General features: G+C 42.6%; 2 protein-coding genes across 16 annotated transcripts in view; one reads left to right on the top strand and one right to left on the bottom strand.

Annotated features, from left to right (window-relative positions):
- The first annotated feature begins 91 nt into the window (after nt 1-91).
- Nucleotides 92-4,522, top strand: LOC149983303 (relaxin-3-like). The gene is made up of 2 exons (XM_090235030.1): nt 92-1,021; nt 3,515-4,522. Exons 1-2 carry the CDS (start codon nt 844-846, stop codon nt 3,895-3,897), a joined length of 561 nt encoding a protein of 186 aa, XP_090091156.1. The 5' UTR covers nt 92-843; the 3' UTR covers nt 3,898-4,522.
- Nucleotides 4,523-5,767: 1,245 nt separating this feature from the next.
- jak2a (Janus kinase 2a) overlaps nt 5,768-12,452 on the bottom strand; it is an 87,142-nt gene continuing 80,457 nt past the window's right edge. For 8 of the 15 annotated variants that reach the window (XR_002473508.3, XR_016496087.1, XR_016496093.1 and 5 more), the window contains 7 exons: nt 9,436-9,625; nt 9,083-9,207; nt 8,597-8,769; nt 8,123-8,240; nt 7,722-7,835; nt 6,702-6,873; nt 5,768-6,391 (listed from right to left, as the gene is read on the bottom strand). Coding sequence is in view for 7 of the 15 variants with exons in the window: in XM_021603119.3 (XP_021458794.3) it covers nt 6,766-6,873; nt 7,722-7,835; nt 8,123-8,240; nt 8,597-8,769; nt 9,083-9,207; nt 9,436-9,625 (828 nt within the window). In the remaining 8 variants the exon portion in view is untranslated. Of the gene's footprint in view, nt 6,874-7,721; nt 7,836-8,122; nt 8,241-8,596; nt 8,770-9,082; nt 9,208-9,435; nt 9,626-12,452 lie in introns of all 15 variants that reach the window. The other 7 variants (XM_021603119.3, XM_021603120.3, XM_090235029.1 and 4 more) reach the window with 1 other exon arrangement.

Below are 12,452 nucleotides of genomic sequence, written 5' to 3'. Positions count from 1 at the left end.
CGCAGGACCATGTGGATATTTCTCATGACAAAGTTTACTTTCTGGAATAGAAAAAAATCATATCAATTTCCACTATCACAGTACCGGTCATCATTTACTGCAGATGAAGATTTGATTGGAAGCAGTCGAGTGTATAGCTCTGAGCTGTTTCCAAACACCAAATCTGAACAGTGACATTTCACTGTAATTCTGCTACATGAAAGGACTTATACCCAGAATATGTATATATAAAAAAACAAACATGAATTCATTAATTATTATGTATCTAAAGTGTGTCTGGAATCCTTTTCTACACATTCTTTGTGTGTGAGAGAGAGCATGCACACGCGGCTAGGGAAGTAGGGGTTCTGAGCGTGTTGCAGCACCCCCTGATGAATCAGAATTTCAAGTTGTACAAAAAAAACAATTGTGGGGGGGATATATCTTTTTTCTTACAATAGTAGTGCACTAGGACTTTACTAATCGTGTATGAGAGTACCAAAAAATGTAAGCACCCCCACCCCTAAACTTCTTCCAGGGCCACTCTTGCAAGCCTGTGTGCAATTGTTGGGAGTTGTTATCAGGCGGAGGTGGATGGAGTGTAGAGTAATATGACTCACACCCAGGATGGTACTGGTGTGGGGTTAGTGACTATAAAAGATGGACCAGTAGCAAACAGACCACAAGAAGAATCACGGGATAGTGAGAGGTACCTAATGACATCCTATTGAAGTCTACATTGACAAGAGAACGTGGACTCACTGAACAGCATAGCATCTCAGAACACACCTGCACCAGGACCACACACACTGTAGGGTAACTTTAGTTCATCTCTCTCACAAGGAAACCAGCTCTAAACTGAAAATGCTACCAAAGCTTTCCTTTGTCATCCTTGTGTGTGTTGGTACTTTGTCAATGTGTACAAGCACTCAAAGCCTATCGCGAGACAATGGGATGAAACTGTGCGGCAGAGAGTTCATAAGAGCCGTTATCTTCACGTGCGGCGGGTCCCGTTGGAAACGGTCCTTAGATGAAGATTTGGGTAAGTAGCTACATCTAAGGTTATTCATGCAAACACTTGTCGATGATGTTGAACTGGTCAAACTTGTACTTTTCTCCGCAGCTGCAGTAAGACGTATTGTGTAAATCTCATGTGACTTGGGCACCGCATTAAATCGTTTTGGTGGGCCTACTCAGTCTTATTTTCGATTTTAAAAGATACAACAAGCTATGGTCTAAAAATCCAAATTTGCAGTCTAGGTTTTTGAAAGAAAGGCGCATCTATTCAATCAAGATTTTGGTACATTTGGTCAATTCTGTCCCAGAGAACGATGGAGAGACGTTTCAGCGTGATAGTGATAGCCTACTTCAGAACCACCGACAGTTTATTGGTTGGAGAATTAGAAAATAGTGAGCGCTGCTTTTTCCTCTGTAGAAATATGGTTCCCCTTTGGACTGATTACTGAGAAGTATACTAATTGAAACGCAATCAACATTATTTTGTAATTTTCTATGTAAAAGTTGTTAAGAGCGCTTTCAATTATTAGTACGGTGGACCTGCAATGTACTCTGCACGGTTTCTGACCGTGATAGCTGTCCGTGCAGTAACCTTTTTTACTGAAATTTAAAAAAGAACCCAGCATTTTGGGGGATTTTCACTGTCATTGTATGCATTCACATGAGTCTATGCATTAAAGTGTAGATTTAAAAATAATAATGAGTGTCTCACTAGTCTCGTTTATACCTGGCTCTAAAATACTCTTGTTCTCTTGTCTCTTGTTCACATTCTGATTGTGCCCATATTTGTCGACAGGCAGGCCGATAGACAATCAAAATATTAATTGTGAACTGATTTTGATAAGATCTTTCTGACCACCTCCGGAGGTAGCCAAGACGCATATAGTAAGGATATACTCGAAGTGTAAACAAATCCTGACAACAAAAGCATAGCCTATAAATGTGGCCAATTTCACGGTTGTCCCGCCCTCATAAAATACATCACACCGGCCAGTCGAGGTAGTAAGTATGGACAACGACAGGTTACCTCTACAAATCCTCCAGAATTAAGATCATGGTCTTCAATAGAAACCAAGTGCCTTCTGGCACTGTGGTCGGATGCCATAGTCCAATCGGAATTAGATAACACGTATAGAAAGACATTTACGAAGATATCGTTCCGAATACACGAAAAAGGGTTCACATGTCCACTGCCAGCGCAACATAAAATATTTGAAAACATCTTAAAGAAAGGTCAGTAATAGCAGGAGTGGGAATGGGATAACCCAGAGCCCATTTTTATTTGGAGCTGGATGCAGTATTGTGGCCATCCCATGATCCCACCGTTCATTCTGGACAGCGCTGTGGATGATGGGAGATAATGAAATGCTGACCGTTTAATTAACATTTTTGTATTGTGGGCTGTATTCGAACCGCATCTCGGAAACGCAGCTTTGCAGCGTGATTGAAATGTAAATTTATGTTCCCGCTTTAGCAGTAGACTTTACTTATATCGGTTCATTATGAAATTACCTTTACATTGTAACTCTTCATCGTTACAGATTGAACAGAGCCCTAATTCATGTTGCTATTATCAGATATTGAAAATAAACTCAACATGCAACAAAACGATTTGATTGAGTTTTTATTAAATTAGGCCCTAATGATGTATTTCACATAACTGGGCAGGGGCGCAGCCATGGGTGGGCCTGGGAGATCATAGGGCTTTATTACAGACAGGGGGCAGGTGTCCACATACCTTTGGTCATGTAATGTACCTTGTCAGGCACTGTGCTCTTCTACTGCGACTCCATCATCGTCCATCACATCATCCCCAACACATTTGTAGTAGGCCTATATCAGTCTATCAACCCTCTGAGTGAAAGTGACTGTTTCGGAATTAACACCGATCAATGATTTGGAAGGAACCACAGTCATTCTCCCAGCATGTTACATTTCTGTTCCTTTGGTAGAACTGTTTAGGTCTAGTATAGGCTAAGGCAAAATCTTTATATAATTCTGTGAATCTCTGAGCATTTTCCAGACTAATAGCTAGCAATAAAGTGCAGACGATGTCCAAACTGATTCGTAAAGGCGCATAGCTTTCTGTAAGCATGAGCGAGGCCACTTCCACAATTACAAATAATTTGGAATAAAAAAAAGTGCATGAGCTGACGAGGTTATCGGGACAGTGTTAAGCCCAGTATTAAATTGTTGGGTAACAAAAGTAGGCCGTAATTATGTGAGTATAACTATTGAGTATAAAAGTATGCTTTTTTTTCCTGTTGATTTACACAGCTTGTGTCATAAGGGAAGGTTCAAGGCAGGTTGGATTAGTTTGCATACAGGGAGGGATGAGGGAATCTGGTCACAATGAAGAGGCAGTCGGCAGATAGGAGACATTTTAAAACCTTCTATAGAAGCAACAATACTTGATCAGATAGTTATCGGCTCATCTTGATTCGATGATGACAACCAAAAGGTGTACTCACCCCTACTGACTGTCCCCCCCCCCCCCCTATGCTCTGACCTCTTCCAGATCTCTTCCATGCCAGCTCCCATAGTGATGTCCGAGAGGGCGAGGACAGCAGACTCAACTGGCCTCATGGTCTGGACCAGGCCACAGTAGCAGACCACCCTCTCCAGCTCTCCTCCTCATCCCCCACCTCCCTGGCTGAACTCCTCTCACTCCTGGGTGGAGTGGGATACCATAGGGGGTCCGCGGCCAACCTTGACCCCAGTGAAGAGCTCCAGAATCATGCATCGGTGTTGGGAGGAGTGGGGGGAGCCAGAGAGCTGGCCAGGAGCCCAAGCATCAATTGGCAACGCCGCAACAGGCGAAAGAGCAACTTTTCCTTGGGCGTAGCTGGCATGTGCTGCAACCAGGGTTGCACTAAGAATGACATTGGGCGTCTGTGCTGAGACTGGGGCAGTGGGCAACAGGATGGTGGAGGTAGAGCTGCCCTAGCCTGGGTTTATCATCTGACCACACACCTCTCTGTGTTATTGGAGTGTGGGTGAAAGGTTAGCTGTTTTCTTTTAACAGTGTTTGACTAGGTTGTTGATGAGAGAAATTTCAACACAGGCTGGCTCAGGGGTTCTCAAACTCGGTCCTCAGGACCCCAAGGAGTGCACGTTTGGGTTTTACCCTAGCACTACACAGCTAATTCAAATAATCATCAAGCTTGGGTCATTCAAAATCAGCTGTGTAGTGGTTAGGGCAAAAAACTAAATGTGCACTCCTTGGGGTCCCGACGACCAGGTTTGGGAAACGCCGGGCTAGCTGTTTAAATGGCTTCGTATGCTTTTCTGTATAATGTGCAAGGCAAATAGTTTGCAATTGCAGTTTGCATGTGTTATTGCTCAAATGTTGTTTCATCATTAAATGAATTACTGAAGCAAGAGCACTTCCCTGAGAAATACAATTGTTTGAATGACTTAAAATGCATCCCCACCAAGAATACCCCATTGAAATACTGTGAACATATGTTAAGTGTATGTAAATGTACAACTCATTGAACATCAATATAAAGTCTATTTTGGAAATCACATCTCGTCCATGTCGAAATGTCTCATCCACTAAATGGAAAAGCAAACAAAAAAATGTGCTCGCTATATAATTACACATGGGTATTTATTAGGTTCATCAAAAATAAATAATTTCATGTCTGCATTCGACCTGGGGTAAAACCACATTGTTAGCCATTACTCAATGTTTACTGTAGCTGACGCCATGGTAACAGTCAGGCATTAAGGAAAAATAAGCTCTTATTTCCCTTAATAGCTCCCCCCCCCCCCTCTACTACTCTCCTGGTTTACCATGGAAACAATAACAGTTAGCTGGTGGCCCAGACCTGCAGCTAGTTGTGCTAAGCCAGCCATGAGGATCCACCAGACACAATAACGGTTATTGCAATGACTACCATACCTCCACAGAACATTACTCTTACCACCACTACCAAGGTGTACCCAAGAGGGATTACACACAGCTACAGGGACTCACTGGTTTACGAGGATCCTACCCCATTTAGCCTAAAAGAAATCACAACACATCACCACAGTTTTCTCCGTGGGAGACCATTCCTTGACTGTAGAACTACTACACCTGAGTAATTGACAAGTCACCAGTCAGAGCCTTAAATAGATACAAGTTTCTCTGCGGTGTGTGCGCGTCCATGTGTGCGATTACTTTTCAAAACAAGTATTTAGAGCATCTTAATTTGAAAGAACAAGTAGTTGAATTTTGGAATGTATTTAAAAAAAAAAAAAACTATTTGGAAAGATTTGCATGTATTTACAACGACTTAAAATACATATGAAAGACAGTGTTTTCAAATAAATATTTTAATTATTTGGTGTGAATGTAGTTAAGTTTCGTTTGAAAAAAGCTATGCAGGTCTCATTTGACTTATTAAATCGCAATATGCAGCCCATACTTTACATTGGTGTCTCATGATAGAGGGACAAGATGCCATGTTATGTTTTAAAAACCATTTCTAAAAGCTCGTTGGACACGGAGCAGCAAAGTATTTGAAAAGGGGTTCAAATAGCGTTCCAGGAAAGTTTTGAATAAGTAATCGTTTTGTTCTGTGTATTTTGAAATAACAGACACTCAAATACACATGTATTTGAACCCAGGTCTGATGTGCATGTGGATGGAGATGAAAGAGCCACTTTCACCAACGTTCCACTCAAGAGGATGAATACAACCAAATAAAATGCCCGTTAAACTTTTGTCTCTCACAAATAAATAAAACATGCCACTAAAGCAATAAAATCAATTTCTGACCAGTTTTGCAATAACATACCCTTTAATACTGTACGACTGCTTTGATATAAAATAGCTGATATTTTACAATCAATTTAGCCTAAGCATTATAACTCAAATGCTCACAAACAGGTAAACACTGGTCTGTATAAAACAATTAAATAAATACATGTTAAAACCCTTTCCTCGCCATGATCATAGATTATCACTTGTTTTTTTGAATGAAAAATAACAAATATGTTCACTCAAAACACTTTAACCTTCAAAGTTTTGACATTGACATCATCTACGACAGTCAGCACGGCTGCCATGACAACCTAAAATAAAAAGGAAGACAGACAACCTAAATATACTGACAGACAAAACAGTCTCGTCCATGTTCTTATACGTACTACTGATCCGGCAGAAGTGCATATTCATATTCCAGTGGAGGTCAGCAGGTCAGATGACGGCACATTAACACAATGTGGATTACCGTGACAAAGAGAAAAGTGGTTTGACATAATCCACTTGAGTTGAGGAGGGAGGCAGATGGAACAGTCTTAACGTCTTTACTAAATGCACGTCTTCTGCATTGCGATCCTTGACCTGTTTCTGTGCTGCCATTAGCATATACAACAGCTGAGTGTGTTCTGCCTGTGCTGGAGTCTGAAAACATCACAGAATGGAGAAAAGACAACAGCAAAGTAAGAGCATGTGGTCATTTCCCTTCCCCAAATCAGTGGAAAAAATGGTCTAGGTTCGCACACAAAGACAGACTTCAATATTGTCTTTTTGCGATTTCTCCCAGAATGCCATTGGTAATCCTCCCCGTTTGCTCCTCCTATCTGCTCCAGAAGACTGTTGGCTCAAGTGACTCCATTGTTGTAGTCTTTGAGAGTTAAGGCGTCGTCAGGGTTGTATTGATTAGGGCACACCGTAGCAAAACGTTTTACAATGGAAAATGAGCGTTTCTTACTGGACAAGGTGATCATGTGGGCTGGGCCAGGTCACCTCCAGTAGAGCCCTCCAGGAAGGGTTCCTCAGCCCTCTTCACTGTCCCGGAACGTGTCCACACTCTGGGCTAACTTCTTGAAGGTGGGCCGCAGACCTGGGTCACCATTCCAGCACTCTGTCATCATGTTGTGGATCTGAGGAATAAATAGATACATTTGACAATTTAAAACGCAATACAAGCACACAAGTGGATAATGCACTTAAAATCATTGAGGATGACGCACAAAAGTTCTCTTTAATAAATGGTTAAAAAAATGTAACATTGTAGGTACAAGCTACACAGTAGATGTAGCCTACTAGGCAGAATTGGGTTACACATACAGTATAACATAACAAAACAAAAAAGGACAGGCCGACATTGTCATAGCCACAGAGCAGGACTCCCTCAGCAGATCAGCGATCTCTGGCTCCTAAACGGAGTTAGATGATGGTGATGTCAGTTGATGCCATAGAAATATAATGACGCAATTGGCTTGCTGGCCCTGATGTCGTCCACAGCTCAGCCTCTCTGTAGCCTGGAATTCGTATTCCACCACAACTAACGTGTAGCACCCACTTGGGTGCTGCTACAGCGCAGAAAAAAGCCCACAACACATCAGTCCAGAGCAGCAGTCCTCCTCGCTACGAGCTCGCTGCCATTTCCATACTGCAGTCAGGTCACCACTGATCCAGAAGCAGCCGGTGTTGAAATGCATCTTTTAAAACGCAAATATTAGCCAGCTAGCTAAACCTGACAAGTCATCCTGCCATCAGTCCTGCAACTCCATGGGTGAAAACAACCAGATATATCCAATCAACAACTCAATTACTAATCAAAAACTAAAAAGAGTATAAAAAAAATATTTAAAAAAAACAGCTAAAAACATAAAATATGTAAAACATTTACAGAGCTCTCCGTTTAGGCTGCCTTACAATTTTGTTTAGATGGCAATCAGATATACACAAGACACAGAAACAGACAGAGACAGACGGTCAGCCTCACCTCCTCAGGACAGCCCTGGGGAGCAGGGAGTCTGTATCCTCTCTTCAGGAGATCAATGAGGTGATACACTATCATCTGACCCTGCTTGTCACGGCCCATCTTATCCATGAACACCTGGGGGGGAGTAAGAGCTAGGTTAATTACAGCAGTTTAAGGATGGTAGGTAAACTAATCACATTAGCTCATTTCAATTAACCATATACAGAGACACCACATGGTACAAGATATAGTCTTTAATGGTCATAATGACGACAAGTCTTAATCAAGCTCTTTGCGCTTTTGTACAAGTTGGCAGTATCAAAAGAGAGAACGGTTGAGACAGACAGTTGAGAAAAGTGATGAGAGAAGAAGAATGACCGTGAGGTAGAAGAGGAAAACTAAAAAGAGGTACAGAGACGTACGGCTGGAGGACTGCAGTCCTTGTCGCTGTGGGTGTACAGCTCGTATAGGACCACTCCAAAGCTCCACACGTCAGAGCCCACTGAAAACTTGCTCTCAGTCAGCGACTCGGGGGCATACCTTCAACACAACGAAGCAACATGAACTTACAAATGCAAATAAGCATACACACAAATGAGCTTACAAATATATATAAAACATACACACAGCGGTGATATAAAAAGCACAAAAAAAAGAGACCCTTTAAAAAGGGGTTATAAGTAAAATATACAGTCAATCAGTCATTAGTTAAAATAGTTTCCACAACATTAATAAACAGTCAATCCTTTTTTTCAAATTGTAGGATTGGTATTTTGGTGCTTGCCAATTAGTGAGCTCAATTGTGACTAACTTCATTAATAAAAGTAACAATCGACTACTGTCTTAACCACAATTCTCCCACTGCCTGTTAAAGAAGTTGCAGTATTATTTCTCACCAGAAGATGGGGCTCTCTCCCGGCTCTCTGACAGTGTAGTAGTCCTTGTCCTGAGGCAGGACCTTGGTGAGCCCAAAGTCTCCTATCTTCACCCTCAGCTCACTCTCTACCAGGATGTTACGGGTGGCCAGGTCTCTGTGGATGTAGCGCTTGGTCGCCAGGTAGTCCATGCCCTGCAGGAGCACACAAGTAGAGTTCAGTGAGTTCCTGTGAAGTCATAAAAATGACAGTCCACAGTAACAAACATCAGTCTCCTGATGAGCAAGGGGCCGCCTGCATTCAATTTAATCAAGTAGTAGAAACAGAGTTTAACAACATTTTTGTCAGTTCTTCTCCATTGGTTTTAATGGAAAATTGCTCTCCGCTGCAAAAGTTTGTTGGACATCGCAGCAGTAAATGGGGAGGGCAGGACTTGACAAAAGGTCAATCGTCTTTCTCAAGTATTTGCACAGTATTACAATGTACTGTGCTGTAACAGTCCTGTACCTTGCAGATCTGTGAGGCGTAGAGCAGGAGTTTCTTGTAGTCGAAGCGATCCTTGTTCTTGACGAGGTAGTCTCTCAGACTGCCGTAGGGGAGGTACTCCATGATCAGATGCAGGTTCCTCCGACCTAGGATATGGTTAGAATTGAATAAACAGCACAGCAGTCAGATGCATAGCACTACAACACTTTAGCTTGCACTCATTTCCAGTGATTGAACGTTCTTGTTATGATGGTCATGTACCGTACAAAGCTGGGACATAGTAGCATGATTCATCTCAACGGTTGAATATTCAAGGAACAATGACCCGAGAGAAGATTGTGGTCATCACACTTTGAAAAACATACTGATCTCACCAGCGCTGTAGCACACTCCCTTGTACTTGACGATGTTATCATGCTGGAGGGACTTGAGGATCTCGATCTCCCGTTCAAAGTCTCTGAGGTGTTCGGCTGTGCTGTGCTGCAGCTTCTTGACTGCCACCACCTCCCCTGTGTTGTCGAGCAGAGGATCGTACCTACACATCTCCACACTGCCAAAGTTACCCTGAGAGAGAGAGAGAGAGAGAGAGAGACAGACAGACAGAAAGAAAGGGAGAAAGAGAGACAGTGTGAGTTATTCATCTCTGTTAACCCAGAACTTAACCCTTGTGTAGTCTTAAACATTCTGTACACTCCACTTGTCCAAAAGGTCAAAAATGACATGCCTTCACTAGACCCCTAAAATAAAGCAGCTTAATTGAATTTTAAACCCCAAATCTATTTAGCATGAAGAAAAAAACCTGTCATTCATCAAACTTTGTGAATATCTGGGTTTTCCCTCTTCACAATGCAGAAAGTAGAAGAAATGTGCAGAAAGTAGTTTTGAATGCATTTTATTGAAGGGGAAAAGTCTTTTTTGGCAACATAGTGATATATTCTTATATACTGTACAATGAGGAATTCAACTACAAAATACTATTCTTCTCCCATTTTTTGAACCATTGTCCACACCCACAAGGTGCATAAACAACAACAATAAGAAAATAAGATAATAGATACAAAACAAAAATGTGAAGAACATAAATCAATCAACTCTAATTAGCACATGCAGGACAGTATGCTAGTGTGTGTGCATGGACTTTTCAGATGCATTTCTCACGTGCAGCACATAGTATTTGTTTTAGTCCTTCTCTGGGGGGCAGAATTGGCATCTCCTCCTCTTGCCTGCCTCAGCTGCAGCCTCAGGTGGATCAGGACAAGATTCATCCCCCGAACAGCTTTCACAAGCGCTGCTGTGCGAGGGAGGCGCTCTTTTCTTTGAATGTGTGTGGTTACAAGTGCCTTTCCCAGCTGCTCCAGGAACACCCTCCTCTTGTTCCGCTTATCAGGCATCCAGGTAGGGTTGATCTTGTTCCATATCACAAAGACATTGTACGATGACACATCAATGACGTTATAGAAGATGACCAGGGGCCAGCGGGCAGTCATCCTCCTGCAGCTGTAAGTTCCAATCACCTTGTCCAGGTTGTCCACACCTCCTTTGTGGTTGTAGTTCCGGATGATGGCTGGCTTCCTGTCCTCACGATCACTGATCTCAGCCGTTTTGTGCAGTGTGCTCAAGAGGACCACATTCTTGTTCCTCTTTGGGAGGTAAGAAACTAGAGTGGCGGTGGAGGTGAAGGCAAACTTTGATGAGAAGGCCTCTCTCCCCCTTGTTGCGAGGAGTGCAGGAGGGAGCTCATCAGGCTTGTTCTTCTAACTGTGCCAACCATGGTGATCTTCCTCTTCAGGAGCTGCTGGCTGAGTTCATAAGAAGTAAAGAAATTGTCACATGTGACATTGTGCCCCCTCAGTCCATCTGTCACATCAAGCACAACCTGGTTCTTCTCCGGGCCTCCTCTGGTCCGCTTCCCTGTGTCATATAAATCAATGATATTACAGCAATACATAATAGAATTAACAGTGAAAATCACTTACATTAGAGAAATAAAAATTGAACCTCTGAATGGTACCAGTTGCTTATCCACTGTTACTTCAGGCCCAGGGTTGTAGACATATGGCAGACGCTCCACCCACTTCTCCCAGACCTCTCTTATTGCCGCCAGTTTGTCTCTCGCACGTCTTGCAGGTCTTAACTCACTGTGATCAAATCGTAGCCTTCTTGAGAAAGTGTGAAAGACTTTCAGTGGCATCGCGGCACGGAAAAATCACCCTTCCACTCTCTGCATCCCAGAGACTACATGTAGCCTCGCCTCGGGACCTATACACACCCGCTAAGATTAGCAGCCCTATGTAGGCACGCAGGTCAAACTCATCCTTTCCCAGTTGTCTTGACACTTGACAGAAACCCTCCAAATTTGTCATCTCCAGGAAGATTTTTCCAATGGCTGGTGTGATGCACATGTAGAATGTTGAGGCGATGTCCTGGGCATGGTCAACTGCATGTCTTGTGGGCCCTGGGGTCATCCTTATGACATGTTGTGTTGCCATCCTGCCCTGGTTGTCATGTGGTGACAAGGACCATGTTATTTAGCTGTTCTTTGACAAAAAAAAGTCTCTTTCAGCTTGTGTGGATTTCTTCTTCATCTGAAGATTATGTATCTGCTCTGGGTTGTATTCTTCCGCATCTTCTTCTTCAGATACCTCCTCCTCTTCTAAATCACTGTTCTCCTGTTCCTCCTGGACATCTGAAAAAATCTGATCTATGACCTGTTGGGCACTGAAACGTGCCCTCATGGCTTCAGTTTTGTCTGAGTTCAATCAGTAGCACACAATCTCAATTTCTCATTGTGTGTGTGTGTGTGTGTGTGTGTGTGTGTGTGTGTGTGTGTGTGTGTGTGTGTGTGTCTGATTTTTGTGGTGTGTAATTGATGTTATAACTGCCGGGTCAAAAATGACCCTGAGACAATCTTTATACCCTGGTGGTGTACAGCTTTCATGGAAATATGAACAAAGACAACGTTTCACTTTTTTCTAATGTTGGGGTCAGTCTAGGAAAAGTCAACAAATTTCAAGTTGAAAAAATATAATTTAGGTGGTTCTCTCTGCTATTAAACATAGTGGCGGGTCACTTTTGACTCGTAGACAACACAAGGGTTAAGTCTTGTGTAATTGGTCAGATTTTCTGGGTCCATATTGGTTAAGAGAAGGATTGGGAACCAGAAGGAAGAAGCTCTACCCTCTCTCTTTGCAAGTTACGGGCAAGTCTATGGGCTCAAATGTCCCCTCCCCTCCCGAAATTCTAAAGTTGCTAACACCTGCAAAATGGTGATTTGTCGAAAGAACCCAAAATAATTCTGGTTAGTTATCTCACGCATCCTGTGGTATCATTTATATTGACGTGGTCTGTCTAGAAGAGATTAGTGAGTGATTGATCAATTCATCTAGCGAAA

This window comes from Oncorhynchus mykiss, chromosome 5 (assembly GCF_057628025.1).
Source record: "Oncorhynchus mykiss isolate SJ-2025 chromosome 5, ASM5762802v1, whole genome shotgun sequence".
NCBI lineage: Eukaryota > Metazoa > Chordata > Actinopteri > Salmoniformes > Salmonidae > Oncorhynchus > Oncorhynchus mykiss.
Note: the sequence above shows the minus strand (reverse complement) of the source record. Positions and strands in the feature narration are given on the sequence as shown.